The 15179-nt window shown below is 38.9% G+C and overlaps 2 protein-coding genes across 4 annotated transcripts; one reads left to right on the top strand and one right to left on the bottom strand.

Moving 5' to 3' along the window:
• Positions 1–268: 268 nt before the first annotated feature.
• LOC134802369 (zinc finger protein OZF-like) lies at positions 269–4168 on the bottom strand. Of its 2 annotated transcripts, none has more exons than XM_063775001.1 (2): positions 3770–4168; positions 269–1546 (listed from the first exon to the last, which is right to left on the bottom strand). In XM_063775001.1, the coding sequence occupies exons 1-2, from the start codon at positions 4158–4160 to the stop codon at positions 324–326; spliced, it is 1614 nt and encodes a 537-aa protein (XP_063631071.1). In that variant the 5' UTR covers positions 4161–4168; the 3' UTR covers positions 269–323. The 2 variants fall into 2 exon arrangements, with proteins under 2 accessions (XP_063631071.1, XP_063631072.1); XM_063775002.1 differs by having other exon boundaries at positions 269–1531.
• A 3548-nt stretch (positions 4169–7716) lies between these two features.
• LOC134802385 (zinc finger protein 501-like) lies at positions 7717–13683 on the top strand. 2 transcript variants are annotated; one of them, XM_063775022.1, is made up of 4 exons: positions 7717–7863; positions 8754–8876; positions 9402–9536; positions 12727–13683. In XM_063775022.1, exons 1-4 carry the CDS (start codon positions 7815–7817, stop codon positions 13623–13625), a joined length of 1206 nt encoding a protein of 401 aa, XP_063631092.1. In that variant the 5' UTR covers positions 7717–7814; the 3' UTR covers positions 13626–13683. The 2 variants fall into 2 exon arrangements, with proteins under 2 accessions (XP_063631092.1, XP_063631091.1); XM_063775021.1 differs by lacking the exon at positions 12727–13683 and adding an exon at positions 11316–12531 and having other exon boundaries at positions 7737–7863.
• Positions 13684–15179: the final 1496 nt, after the last annotated feature.

Below are 15179 nucleotides of genomic sequence, written 5' to 3'. Positions count from 1 at the left end.
TTGTCCGACATTTGGTATTACCCGAATACACCATAATACTTTTATTTAAATACCTAAACATACAGAGTATAATTACGGGATAAGTGGCGTACACTAAGAGAGGCCTATGTTCAGCAGTGGGCTACAGGAGGCTAAAATGGTGATGATGACGTTTTTTAATACCTTCTTAACATTATTCACAAAAAAAATGTTTTAAACAGGTGTGTATAGTCGGACGGTTATAAAATGTCGGTATCCACTTGAGAGACTACCAGACGATGAATGGCATTTCATCGGCAGGTAATCTCTCAAGTGGATTCCGACATTTAAAAACCGTACGACTATTATACACACTTGTGGCTCCTCAAACCGCCACGGTTAGTAAACTTCTTCTCACACATCTCGCATGAGAATGGTTTTTCACCTGTGTGAGTCCTTTCATGAATTATTAATGTATTCCGTTGCGTAAAGCTCTTTTTACATACATCACAGGTATATGGTTTGTCCCCGCTGTGTATACGCTCGTGGCAAAGTAAAAGGGAGCGGCGGGAGAATGTCTTCTTACACGTCCCGCATGAAAATGGTCTCTCACCTGTGTGAGTGCGTGCGTGAACCTTTAAAGCAGTCAGCTGTGAAAACTCTTTCATACATATACCGCAAGAGTAAGGTTTTTCACCGGTGTGAATCCGTACATGACTCTTTAAAGAGCTCCTATCAATAAACCTATCTGTACATACTTCGCAGGAATAAGGTTTCTCCCCGCTGTGAATACGCTCGTGAACCTTTAAATGGCTGCTGTTAGCAAACTTCTTGTCGCACGTTCCACAAGAGTATGGCTTCTCCCCTGTATGGATCCGTTCATGATTTGTTAAAGTAGAGCGCTGAGTAAACGTCTCGTTACACACTCGACAAGAATACGGCTTTTCACCGGTATGGGTACGCTCGTGAGTCTTCAAATGACTGCGGTGTGCAAACTTCTTTTCGCACATTCCGCAGGAATAAGGTTTTTCGCCTGTGTGACTTCGCTCGTGTATTTTTAAATTACTAAGTTTTGAAAACTCCTTATTACATATACTGCACGAGTGTGGTTTTTCTCCTGTATGAAGTTTTTCGTGACTGTTTAATGTACTTCGCTTGGTGAACCTCTTTTCGCACACGCTACAGAAATAAGGCTTTTCACCGGTATGTTTTAGTTTGTGATTCTTCAAATTATTCAGACTAGTGAAGCTCTCGTTACACAGTTTGCACGCGTATGGTTTCTCCCCTGTGTGTATACGTTCATGTATCTTTAAACCGCTTTTGTGTGCAAACTGTTTGATACACGAGCTACACGAGTAATGTTTAGTGCCGGTATGGACGCGCTCGTGTTTCACTAAAGTGTCGTGTACTGCAAATTGTTTATTACATGTTTCGCATGAGAAAGGTTTTTCCTTCGTGTGTGTTCGCATGTGTATCTTTAAGGCACTCGGGTGCTTGCACACTCTCGAGCAGATGCGGCATTCGCGTGGTGCTCTACTCGCGCTCGCGACGACCAGTAAGTCTTCTGTTGTCCCTCTCCTGTGTGTCTCTATAACAAAACACGAAAGTCAGGCCTATTTGCAATCTAGCCTCTAAGCTAAGCAAATAGTTGCAACAAGCGTAAATTAGCGAGGGATAGAAAGAAACAGTATATACGCAATGTGACGAAATTAAAAACCCGTTTAAAAATAGCGGACAAGTAATTTTATCAAGTGACCATTATTGTGAAGATTAAGAGGAACACTTCGGCCGCTTCTCCATTCAAACGTAGTTCCCATTTTCCGCTCTGGGTATTGACATTATGGAAAATATTTTAACATATTTTGATGTATATTAACCATAGCTATGCCCCTATGTTCGACTTTATTCGATTTTTTTAAATTGTGTAAAACTTAGGAGCTAAAAAACAGATTAATACAAATTTTTAAATGCTCTTAACTTTTATAATAACCATAGAGAATTTAAAATAGGGAGTTACTGACATGGTAAATTATGTAGCTACAGTACATTTACTGCCATCTTTGGACAGAAGACTAAACCATAACATTTGGCCTACAGTCGAGTAGATGGCGTTAATTTGAATATTTAACAAATTAACACATATCAGTGAAAGAATAAGGATCAAAGTCAAATAGCGTTCTAACAGTTTTAATTTTCTGTCTAAAGATGGCAGTAAATTTACAGTGGCTACATAATTTACTTTGACAATCCACCTCTATACACTTTATTCTCTTTGTAATAACTAAAGATTCGAAAAAATCAAACGTAAGGGAATAGCTGTGGTTGATATTTTTCATAATGTCAATATCCAGGGAGGAAAATTGGGAACTACTCATACTCATTTATTTATAATATAATTACATATTACACGTCAAAAATGGAAATTAAATTAGATAAATTAAGTTACATTTATTGTTATTATGTTACAATTACATTTATTATCTCTTTATTTATTTTTCGTCATTATTTACAATTATGTACATTATTATTATTAAATAAGGAGAATAATAGTTAGGTTATTTATTATAACATGAATATAAAAATAAAATATAAAAACACTTACAAACAATAAAAAATACATATAAACACATTATAAAAAACCTAACCTAGATTGCCGCCGGCAGCGGGGCTTGGCCCAAGCTGCCGGTGGTCAGGGCCGCAGAGTGAGGAACCGACGTACTATACGCGCCGTGTCCAAAATTACCGCCTTCTGCATCTGACCCTTGATCCAACCACCCAGCGAGAGTCTCTCTAGGTGTTGGTCGAGACTCTTCCCTATGAGACCGTTAGCTGACACGACTATCGGAACAATGATCGTCCCACATGGCGGTAATCTCGTGAGCTAAGTCTAGGTACTTGCTGGACTTGTCCTTCTCGGCCTTCACGAGATTCTCATCATGGGGGATGGTGACGTCGGCGAGCACGGCCCGGCGCTGCGATCCGTCTATCAGCACGATGTCAGGCTTATTGGCGACAATAGTCCTGTCAGTGATGACAGATCGATCCCAATAGAGCGTGGCACGACCATTTTCAAGAACTGGTGCAGGTGAGTACTTGTAGTACGGCACTTCACGGTCCACAAGGCCGTATAGAAGAGCAAGCAACAATTACATTATTATTACAGTTTTGGTTGGTATACCTGAATAATTGTGTCAAATATTATTACAATTGTGATGATAGTGTTAATTAAATTTGTTTTATAAAAATTATTATCATGTCCTTGACATGTGCATCCTACCCATCCTAACCTACGGTGCACAAACTTGGTCATTAACTGAGGCTCTAAAATCGAAACTCAAGGTTTGCCAGCGTGCGATGGAGCGTAGTATATTAGGTGTTCGCAGAACTGATCGGATCAGAAACACGGAACTACGCTCCAGAACTAGAGTTGTAGATGTAGGCGTCAAGACCGCTAAGCTTAAGTGGGACTGGGCTGGACATGTCTGCCGCATGCACCCAGAAAGGTGGGCCAAAAGGGTTACTGAGTGGAACCCACGGAACACAATAGACGGTGCAGGCCGGAGTTTTGGCAGACCGAAAAGGGGATGGCGGGACGACTTGGACGCATTCTACCCCAAATGGTGGGAAAATGCCGATGACAGGGTCGAGTGGAAAAAACGAGGGGAGGCCTTTGCCCAGCAGTGGGACACCAAAGTAGTCTAGGGGAAAAAAAAAAAAAAAAAATATCTAAAATGTCAACTTGTAACAAACACTAACAACTACGTTTGTATGGAGAAGCGGCCGTCCCGTCCCTTTTTCTCTAGTTACTGACCTTGAGTTTTAGATTGTGCGCGCGTCTGCACGCCAGCGGCACCCAGCACAAGCTCCTCCCGCACCTCATGCCCCGAGTACAACTCCTCTACCTCCTTCTTCATCCACACCGCCTTCTGCAGGCCAATCTGCTTCGCATCATTGACATTCTCATGTACATCAATCTTCGTGTCTTTAACTTTTTGCAAATCAATTACTTCCTTTTTCATGTCTATATATATAACATCTTGGTCAATAACTTCTTGCTTCACATTTATATCTGGCAGTTCAATATCTTGTTTAACATCATGACACAGGTTGATCTCTTGTTTTACATGAGCGACCTCTATCTCTGTGTCAGTTATTAGTTTTGTGTTGATAACTTCATCACTCGGGATGACTTCTTTCTTCATATTGTCATCTTCCTGAAAAAACATCCAAACGTTTATTCGAAGATACATTTTTAAATATAATATCTCAATAATCACAATTATACTTATACCAATTAAAACTGAACTAAACGAGGAACAAGCCAGCCCTGCAGTCACTAGTGAAACTGATGAGAAGATATTTTAATTTTTTTCAAGTTTCAGTGCCTACGGCTAGTGTTGGCAGGAACTCGAGTCCACTGAGTCTGAATTTGAAGAACACAGCTTGTTTTTACGAGACTCGCCGCTTATAAAACTTCTGAGTCTTTTAAGTCCCGAGTCGAGTCCTTAGTTGAGTCTTTTTTAAGAGCAACTCATAAGGACTCGAGGCTCTGAATAAAGACTCTGTCAAAAATTATATAGGTTTTTCCTAAATAACAGTAAAGAAATTAGGCGTTATTGTATGATTTGTGTACCTAATTCACGAAATTCACATTATTTTATTGATTTTTTTTGTAAAAGACAAGAGTTCTTGAAAAGTACTCAAGTCTCTGCAAAAGACTCGTGTCTCTAACAAGTTGAAAAGAACCCGTGTTTAGACTTAATTATAAGAGTCTCAATAACTGAGTCGAGTCTTGAAGCAGAGGGCTCAAAGGACTCGAGTCTTAACCAACACTACCTACGGCCCCCAAGGACCTAAGTTTCTACAGCAAGCGCCGCAAATACGTACCTCTTGCTTTATCTGACTGACTTCATCTTCATATTTGATTTGCTTCACGTCAAATGGTAGGTCTCCTTCCTTCATGTGAATATCCTCTCGCTTCGTGTCAATATGAAGTTCCCGTTGATCAGTCTCATCCATAATGCGTGGTGCATTGGTCGTCAGCAATTCAGCTTCAGAGATATGCCCTGAAAAGAAACAGGTGAGATGGTCCTGATATGAGTAGGAATAATGGTGATAAACTAGGCACATAGCTCAGAACCCAGGTATCATGTACGTATTTTAGTCAATAAATACCGAATAGTAAATGCTTGGAACAAATTACCCTCTGAAGTTGTGACCTCTACAAGCGTGAATCAATTTAAAAATAGACTGGATAAACTATCTAAACAGTGAAATCGTGCTAAGTGAACTATGATTTAGACGCACCAGCATCAGCTGCCTGTCTAAAACGAAATAATAATAATAAATATTTGTAGGTAAAATAAATTAATAATTGATAATAGATATGCATAGTAGCTGGTTTGTTAGTGCACGACACCTTGCATTTTGTGACTATGCGCTGAAACTTGGCACAGTTGATTCTTAGCTGGTCATGAGCAGATACAGACCGGGAGCCGTCGAGAGCCACCTCTCATTTAGTGGTGGGGAGGGGAGGAAATTCGACGCTGCGGGGCTTCACTTGGAGCAACATTTCTCTAAAACTATACCTATTAGGGCATGTAATATATCATTTTCGGATAAATGGAGGATGAGGAATCTATTTTTAGAACAAAAACAATGCACTTTCTAACAAAAAAAACGAATAAAGTAGAAAAGACTAAAAAAACGTATTTTTGATTTATTTTTAATCACCAATTTTTTTTTAAAGTGTAGCAGGAATCTGAAAACAAAAAATATATTCGTAAAGCTACACTTATTACGTTTAAAAAAATATATGGTTTATTATACATATCTGTTGATAAATGGGAGATAAAAAATAATATTAAGCGTGGGTCAGAGTGATCTCAATACAAAATATTATTACGGTGGGAAAGTTAGGTAACATAAAATTTCCTACAAAAAAGGTTATTCTAACTTTTTTGCTAGGATCAATATTAAAAACGATATTAAAGAGAGAAAATAAATTCTAAGGTCCCCTTTTTAAATATTGATTGTAGCGAAAAAGTTTGAATGACCTTTTTTGTAGGAAATTTTATGTAAATTATTCATGTAATAAAACATTTTTTGCTCTTGGCCATCGTTTACGAGTTATTTACGAATGACTAAAAAAGGGGAACTTAGAATTTATTTTCTCCCTTCAATATTTTTTTTAACATTGATCCTAGCGAAAAAAAGTAGCACTTATATTATAAGAAATCTGAAACAGATTATATACGTAAAAGATATTTTTTTGCTGTGGGCTACCGTTTAAGAGTTATTTACGAAAAACTAAAAAAATAAACGACTGTAGAACAAATTATAAGTAACCTTCCCACCTTCATATGAGATCACTCTGACCCACGCTTAATATAATTTTTTATCTCCCATTTATCAACAGATTTGTATAATAAACCACATATTTTTTTAAACTTAATAAGTGTAGCTTTACGAATATATTTTTTGTTTTCAGGTTCCTGCAACGCTTTAATGGTTATTATATAAAAATCAAAAACACGTTTTTAGTCTTTTCTACTTTATGCTTTTTTTTGTTAGAAAGTGCATTGTTTTTGTTCTAAAAATAGATTCCTCATCCTTAATTTATCCGAAAATGATATATCACATGCCCTAATAGGTATAGTTTTAGAGAAATGTTGCTCCAAGTGAAGCGCGGCAGCGTCGAACTTCCCCCCTCCCCCCCACTAAATGAGAGGTGGCTCCCGATGTCTCCCGGTCTGTATCTGCTCAAGACCAGCTAAGTACCAACTGTGCCAAGTTTCAGCGCATAGTCTCAAAGTGCAAGGTCCCCATACAACGGTGTGCACTAACAAACCAGCTATAGGGTCTGCGTGCGGCTCACCGTGGGGGGATGGCGAGCAAGCGGCCGACGCGTCCCATAAAGGCTCTGTCTTCACATACACTGCATCCATTGCAGATCGATTACTTGGTATATTACAATATTAATTGTACAAACACTACCAAATACTACAATACAATAAATAAGATAATAGTAATAACAGTAACAGGTGTAGTGACAGCTGACCTGACACTTATAGTTTTTTTTTTATTTATTTCATGACCATGGATTCAAGTCCTTCAGTCGTACACTGACAGTTGAGTGAGAAAATTGCCATCGACAAATATACCTTGTTTTGAATTCAATGTATAGTTTGGCACAGGTCTGTCTCATTTCAAACATATAGTTGGTCAAACCAATTTGTCAGTCAGTAAGAACCGGGAAAACTATACTCATCCTTTTCTTTTGGGTGCTAGTACTAGTGTAAGAGTCTATGATTGAAATTAGACACTCCTTTGACAAACTATAGACAGAATTAATAACTTATATAGACCGACAGCTTAAATGAGTCCTCGCCTGCGCGACTTGCCCCGCCGCCCGCACCTTCCGCGCCGCCCTTAGTCGCCCTACCCCGTCACCCCCGTACCGTACTCATTTAAGCGGTCGGTCTATAGTACATGTAATAGACTCGAAGGCTATAGCCGTCACAGATATCTCTTTCTCACTCTCACTTGTGGGTGCGGCGCACGAAGGTCGAGGTCCGGTGCGGTAGTGTGTCAGGCCTATTAATTTAGCAGTGTTAGTAGTTTTTTATGCTGGCAATGAACTGTTAAACGTCACTGTCAGCTGTCAGAGCTGTCATGTAGCGTGGTCACGTGATGTGTTATGTTATGTTATGGTTTTATGAGCATTAGAGTAAAAATCGATGTTAAAAAGCTGTTTTACGTTATGTTAATCTTTATTATTTAATCCAATAATTCTCAAAGAATTCAAAGTAACCAAATAATTAGATAGGCCGCCAACTTGAGCAAGTCAATAAGTTATGGAGTCTAGTGAACTGCAAACCGTGTGGGTGAAAACGGAGGCGAACGGTAAGTCTTTTATTCTAAGCATGTCGACTTGATGATATGTAAGGACGGTGAAACACGCGGGTATAGTGTATTTATCAAAATGCATTATATTGATCCCTGAAATTAGCGTTTCGACCAAGTAGTATTTCTAGGAAGAAATTTAACTTCTTATAATCAATAATATTCCCTTGCAGACGATTTGTACTGGGGGCCTATAAGAGCGTTTTCACATTGTATAATCCAATGTCCAATGTTGGATGATCCTTGGAAAAAACCATCAAGTCCTTCATTTTTGGTTATCTTTTGGACAAAACACATTTAAATAATGAGTAAATAAATATAAAAAGCTCTTACATCCAATATCGGCTCAGACAATAAATAAAATAAAAATAAAATTTGTTTATTTCAGACCATTTGATCCATATTTTTGTTAGTTAATCAGAAAAACTTACATCCTATGTTAGTACTCACATAAAAACTGTGTGAAAACACTTAACTTTAACCCATGGAGCGCTCTAATATCACATGTGTGACACTAACTCAATTTTGGTCGTAGCAACTCAGTATCAGACGTGTGTTACCACATATCAATATGGGTCAAATTGCTTTGCATCAATTTGTTGTATGGTGGGCTTTCAATGGGTTAATGGGATAAGTTCACCTTTGTACACATTTACTGTATTCTCTCTGTGTTATATACTTGTTTTGTGCAATAAAGTGTTTACTACTTCTACTAACACTCTTAGCGCCACTTGCACCATCCCACTAATGCGGGTTAACCTGTTGAACCAGTTAAACCGTTAACCCAGTGTCAATACTGGTAACCATGGTAACTCTAGGTTTAAATGGTTAACCCCAGGTCAGTGAAAAGATGCAAGTGGCCCTTACAGTGTACTTTGGCTTGTTAACAGATGTCACAGAAGACAAGCCTCCGGGGTCTGCCGTGGTTAAACTCGAACCCATGGAGGGGGGCTTGAGCGAATCCAATGTTCCCGGAGTGCTGCAGCCCCACGACCTGGTGTTTACAAAACACAGTAAGTGATTTCTCACCACGCCAGCTCGTAAATGTTCTCTTTATTCTACAAAAACGAATAAGAATGTTGTATTTTATCAACAAGGGTGGCAAAGTATATTAATGCAAATTTTGAGTTGTTTCCTTATGTTAATGTGAAGTGGATCTAATATAGCTTTATGGATAGTGGGTCTAATTTAGCTTCATGTGAATGTGAAGTGGGTCTAATATGGCTATATGTGAAGTGGGTCTAATTTAGCTTTATGTGAAGTGGGTCTAATATAACTTTACGTGAAGTGGGTCTAATTTAGCTTTATGTGAAGTGGGTCTAATTTAGCTTTAAGTGAAGTGGGTCTAATATAGCTTTATGAGAAGTGGGTCTGATTTAGCTTTATGTGACGTGGGTCTAATTTAGCTTTATGTGAAGTGGGTCTAATTTGGCTTTATGTGAAGTGGGTCTAAACTTGCAAGGTTTGACCTGAACAAACAAACATTACAAGTTAAATATAGGCTCGTAATAACAATAACACAGTCTTGTTGTTGCCAGTGTGCGTCAAGGTCGAAGCGGAGTTTGTAAAGGACGAGGAGGGAGAGGGCGCAGGAGGAAACGAGACAGCAGATCTTTGCGAGAAAGAGGCAGGACCATGCCAGAACGAGACGGCAGAGGAAGGTGAACCGCAAGGTAGTCCAAACTCTCTCTTTTTCTAAGCATTGTAGAGTCAGACCAAGATAACTATGCAGCAATTTTTACAGCTCAGAAGTGCAAGTGTTATTTTAAACATCTAACTTCTATGAAAATGTGACTTTAAAATAACGTTGTTGTTATATTAAATATATTAAAAACGGGTCACTCACGTATTTTAAGTCGAAAACCGCTCGACATGTTTCACTCCGTACTGAGTAGTGTCATCAGGAGCTTGCGTTTACGGTGACGGACCGGCCCAGACAGCGGGCCGCAGCCTCGCGCTATGCGTGAGTGACCCGTTTTTAATATATTTAATATGTCTGTGTCTCACAGAAGTTTTGTTATTAAAACGTTGTTGTTGTTGCACGTCTGAGCCTTAAAAATCGCTGCAGGGCTATCTTGGTCTGACTTCTGGCTATCCTACATGATTCTCAAAGACACCGGTATTCTAATTAACTACATTTCGGAGATAATCTATAATTTATTTTTATCTGACAAGGCCCCCACGAGCGTGTACACTTGCCTTAGGGCCTGTTTACATATTGATTAGTGTTTAGTACGAGTTCATACATCTTGCTCATGGGAGCCTGGGGCCCGCTTGGGAACTGAGCGTTTCTTTTATTTTTTGCTTTTTTTATATATTGTGACCTTTTTTGCCACTTTTATGTTATTTCTACTCAGAATCACGAGCTCTTTCGATCCTAATGGGATAAAAAATATCCCAGAGTTTTTTCCTATTGTGTTACCATTTCCCCATATACTTTGTATGGCGGTAACAAAAAGGAAAGTTTGAAAAATGTATGGAAATTTTGGGACACTTTTTCTCCTATAAGGATGAAAAGGGCTCGCGATCCTGACTAGAAATAACACAAAAGTGGCAAAAAAGATCACAATATATAAAAATGGTAAAAAATAAAAGAAACGCCCATCTAATCCCAAGAATTGGCGTAGGCACTAGTTTTTACGAAAACGACTGCCTTCTGACCTTCCGACCCAAATGCGAAACTGGGCCTTATTGAGATCAGTCTGGTTTCTTCACTGACACATATTTATTTAGTATCAAATGAGCTATCGTATATATAAGTTCCGAAAAACTCATTGGTATGAGCCAGGGTTTGTACCCGCGACCTCCGGATTGAAAGTCGCACGGTCTTGTCGCTAGGCCACCAACGCTTCCATATATAACAAACAAACCTAACACATTAGGTAAAGACTACTACGTCTGTCACTATCACTAACGAAACAGATGTTAAACAGTGATCGGCCCATATTTAATGACACACACGGGTCTACCGCGATATAATTTCATTGTTTTTACCTTAAATTCCGACGTTTCACCTGAGTTTTACCAGCTGTGGTCACGGAAATACTTTCCAGTCTTTTCAGTCTTCTCCGAGACCACGGGGACAACGCCGTCCTCGAAACGTCAGAGGTAAATCTTAAAACTTAAATACGCGATTACGTCCCGTTGTACAGTTTGATACAGTCTATAAGCATATTTAATTACACAAACGGGTCTACCGCGATATAATTTCATTGTTTTTACCTTAAATTCCGACGTTTCAGGTGAGTTTCACCAGAAATACGTTGGCCCATCTGCAAAACAGAGTCTATACAGTCGTTCGACGAGGCAGCGCGTACCGGAGCTGCATACATCGCATTGTTAGTAGCTCGGTACACGTCAAAGGCCCTCGGCCACTGTTACTATTTATACTGTGTCCAAAACATGAGAAATTAAACGAAATACCCTGGCGTCACTTCAGTATTTTGTTCCAGGGGAAGTTTCCCGCTCTGCCGAGGTCCCTGTCAGAAATAAACGTGCCACTTCCAACTCGGACCGATATAAATGCGAATGTGGCAAAAAATTCAAGCAATTGAGCAACTTAAAGGAGCATAGACGAATACACACCGGGGAGAAGCCGTACGCCTGCAATGTGTGCGAGCAGCGCTTCGCCAAACAGAACTCGTTAAAGAACCATGAGCGACTTCACACTGGGGAGAAGCCATATGCATGTGGAAACTGTGATAAGCGTTTCAGGCTCTCGGGTACTTTGAAGAAACACGAACGTCTTCATACGGGAGAAAAGCCGTATTCGTGCAAAATATGTCAGAAAGCGTTTACACAGTTAATCGGTTTGAAAAGACATGAACGAGTTCATTTAGAAGAAAGCGTCGCTACTCCCCTTCCCCTTCCCTGCGAAGTGTGTGATAAGCGATTTTCGTCCCCGAGCGAATTAACCAGACATCAGCGTGTTCACACCGGGGAAAAGCCGTATTGGTGCGATATTTGCCAAAAAGGGTTTGCACAATTAGCTGCGCTAAAACAACATAAAAGAACTCACACAGGGGAGAAACCGTACACCTGCGAAACGTGTAAAAAGCGATTCGCAGATTTAAGAGTTTTAAAAGAGCATGAACGAACGCACACGGGTGAGAAACCTTATTCCTGTCAAACGTGTAAAAAGGAGTTTGCACGATTGAGCACTTTAAAAAAACATGAGCAAATTCATACTGGTGAAAAAAGATTTTCTTGCGATATATGTAGGAAAGAGTTCAGGCAATCTGGCGCGCTCAGCCAGCATATACGAGTACACACGGGGGAAAAGCCGTACACGTGTAAAACGTGTCAAAAGGAGTTTCCACGAATGGATGCTTTGAAGAGACATGAAAGAATACATACGGGTGAGAAACGATATTCCTGCGGAGTATGTAAAAAGGAGTTCACGGATTCTGGAAATTTAAAAAAGCACGAAAGGGTTCACACTGGTGAAAAACCGTATGCATGTGAAATTTGTAAGAAAGCGTATAGAGAATTAGGTAGTTTGAAGAAACATACACGGACCCATGCAGTTGAAACCAATAATTGAGTCCATGTGCATTAACTATCGAACATATCAATAGTTTATCTAATGTATATTAACGTTTTATTTATTATACAGGGACTCTTGCAACATAAATATTCCTAGTTCAGGAAATCAATGCTTGTTTTATAGATTTAATATGTATATTTTAATGTTCTCAAAATGTTTTGTTTTCTAATAAAAGTTGTTAAATAATAAGTTACTATTTCTTTTAAAAATCCATATTAATACATATCTCTAGATTTTATTAAGTTGGAAAATTAGGTATTACAAAATGGTTTTTTTAGAGCGTGTTTACTAAATTCTCTATACTTCTGTTATTTCAGAGAAAGAACCCCATCGTGAGGCTCAAACCTCTGCAGCTGCAGAAAAACCTCACCATTGTGGCGCCTGTCAAAAGAAATTCTGGTCTTCGGGTGATCTGAAGAAACACCAGCGTATTCATAGTGGCGAGAAACCCTACACATGTGATATTTGTCAAAAAACGTTTGCGCACCTGAACTCTTTAAAGTTTCATACGAGAACTCACACCGGTGAAAAACCTTACCCCTGCGCTATATGCGACAAACGGTTTGCCCAATTGTGCCAACTGAAGAAACACGAACGCAGTCACACGGGCGAGAAACCGTTTTCCTGCAAAATCTGTGATAAGCAATTCACGCAAGCGGACCATCTCAGGACCCACGAGAGAATACACTCTGGTGAGAGACCTTATGTATGTGATATATGTCAAAAGCGTTTTACACAATCGAGCGCGTTGAATTTGCATAAACGTAATATCCACACTATAGAATCGTATCATTGCGATAAATGTATAAGAAAGTTTGCACAATTGGATACGTTGAAAGAACACGAAAAAGTTCATACAGATGAAAAGAGGTTTTCCTGTGATATTTGCAGAAAAAAATTCAAGCAATCATGTCAATTGAATAACCATATTCGATGCCACACCGGTGAGAAGCCCTACGATTGCGAAACGTGTGAAAGAAAATTCGCCCGTTTAGTATATTTAAAGAGACACGAAGAACGAGTACATAAAGAAGAAAAACCGTATTCCTGTGAAGTCTGTAAAAGAGTATTTTCAGATTCGGGCAATTTGAAGAAACATGAGCGCATTCACACAGGCAAGAAACCATACTCGTGCGAAATTTGTAGCAAAGTGTTTGCAGCTTCGGGCAGCTTAAAACACCATAAACGTATTCATACAGAAACGAGCAGATGTTAACTACACGAGTAATTTCTACTATTTACAACTTCAAAATATGATACTGCCACAGAATAAATAATAGTACTACCGTAGAACGGGCACTTCCTACAAAACCGAAGTTTGACAGCGATTTAGGGACGAATCATGCTGTCGCTTTCTAATATATGGCACTATCGCTTTCGGCTATTTAGGGTTGTCAAAATTCAAGTCATTATCACATTTATTCTAGTCAATATATTTAAACACTATAATGAGTTTTTTTTATGACCTACAGAACATGTTAATTGTTATACGTAATTATTATATGGATCTAACCCCATTGTCAACATTGAATTTGAGTGAAAATAATCTTAAAAAAAAAGTAAAACCGACTTCAGTTTCACTTTATCAAATGGCACTTTTTAACTGTAAATGCTTAGTTTGTTGATGAAAATACAAAAATCGTTGTATGTATAGTTCGCACGTAATCGCTGCTAACTTCTATGAAATTATGACGTATAAATGACACTTGGACTGCGTGTGCTATCAAAATCGTTGCAGACTTATCTTGGTCTAACTCTACCCACTAGGCCAGACCGGTAGTCAAAAATCGGACGGTCGGAATATACGATTTGATCAAAAAGTACGTTTTAGGACAGCGTACGATTTACGCGGTCCCAGTACATGTCATCTTGAAACTTAAGTCATTGTCAATAGAGGTGACAGCAAGGTGTCATCTATTGGGCATTAGCATGTCGAGCACTAGTACGTTTACCTTACATGTAAAAAATCGTACTAAAAGCATAGAGTATAGAGATGAAATGGTAGAGCCGGGAGATAATCGAAAAGATGCTCTTATGGAACTGTCAGATGGGGTAGCAGAGAAAGCGTTATTATTTTTTGTCCTTGTCACAGTCTCACTTTTTTTTATTCCCCACCGTAATAAACATAATTGAAATGCTAATGGATAATGAATATATTAGAATATAATAAAATAATTCAATTATTGCGGAACACATATTTTAGTAGGTATTTATGTATTTTAATTAAATATCTGAACTTTCCCTTCGTTCCCTGCTGGGGCGTGACGATAAAATTGTGATCTGATAACCACAATAAAGAATAAAAGCGTTTTTGTTCATTTTAGGTATCGTTGAAGTAAAATTAAAATTGCAAGAAATGTCGATAGTTTATCGATATGACTTTATCGACATGGCTACAGCAAGGTGGGCTACAGCAAGGTGGGGTTACATTGTTATAGTTAGACCGTAAAAGTATGCAGCGATTTTGATAGCCCACGCAGTGCAAGTGTCATTTTAAACGTCAAACTTCTATGAAATTATGACGTATAAATAACACTTACACTGCGTGGGCTATCAAATCCGCTGCAGACTTTTATTGGTGCGACTATAATCGTACACTAAACATAAGTGGTTACAGTGACAGCTTGCTTAGACGTAATCTTTATGTATATTATATCTATGGTATAGCACGTCTAAAGGATCCTACCATCTATATGTACTAAAAGGTACGATCTGGCAATACTACTGGCGATACTGGCTGACAGTGACAGTCATGGCGTCATGTTGCATG

The sequence above is a fragment of the Cydia splendana genome, chromosome 24 (genome assembly GCF_910591565.1).
Source record: "Cydia splendana chromosome 24, ilCydSple1.2, whole genome shotgun sequence".
Taxonomy (NCBI): domain Eukaryota; kingdom Metazoa; phylum Arthropoda; class Insecta; order Lepidoptera; family Tortricidae; genus Cydia; species Cydia splendana.
This window is presented reverse-complemented; position numbering and strand designations above follow the sequence as displayed.

Excerpts from the sequence above, each read along its gene's own strand:
- LOC134802385 (XM_063775021.1), top strand. The coding sequence starts at position 7,815 with ATGGAGTCTAGTGAACTGCAAACCGTGTGGGTGAAAACGGAGGCGAAC. Across the intron at positions 7,864-8,753 it reads GGTGAAAACGGAGGCGAACG|ATGTCACAGAAGACAAGCCT; the intron begins GTAAGTCTTTTA and ends GCTTGTTAACAG. Across the intron at positions 8,877-9,401 it reads CCTGGTGTTTACAAAACACA|TGTGCGTCAAGGTCGAAGCG; the intron begins GTAAGTGATTTC and ends TGTTGTTGCCAG.
- LOC134802369 (XM_063775001.1), bottom strand. The coding sequence starts at position 4,160 with ATGAAGAAAGAAGTCATCCCGAGTGATGAAGTTATCAACACAAAACTA. Across the intron at positions 1,547-3,769 it reads CGCACAATCTAAAACTCAAG|AGACACACAGGAGAGGGACA; the intron begins GTCAGTAACTAG and ends GTTTTGTTATAG.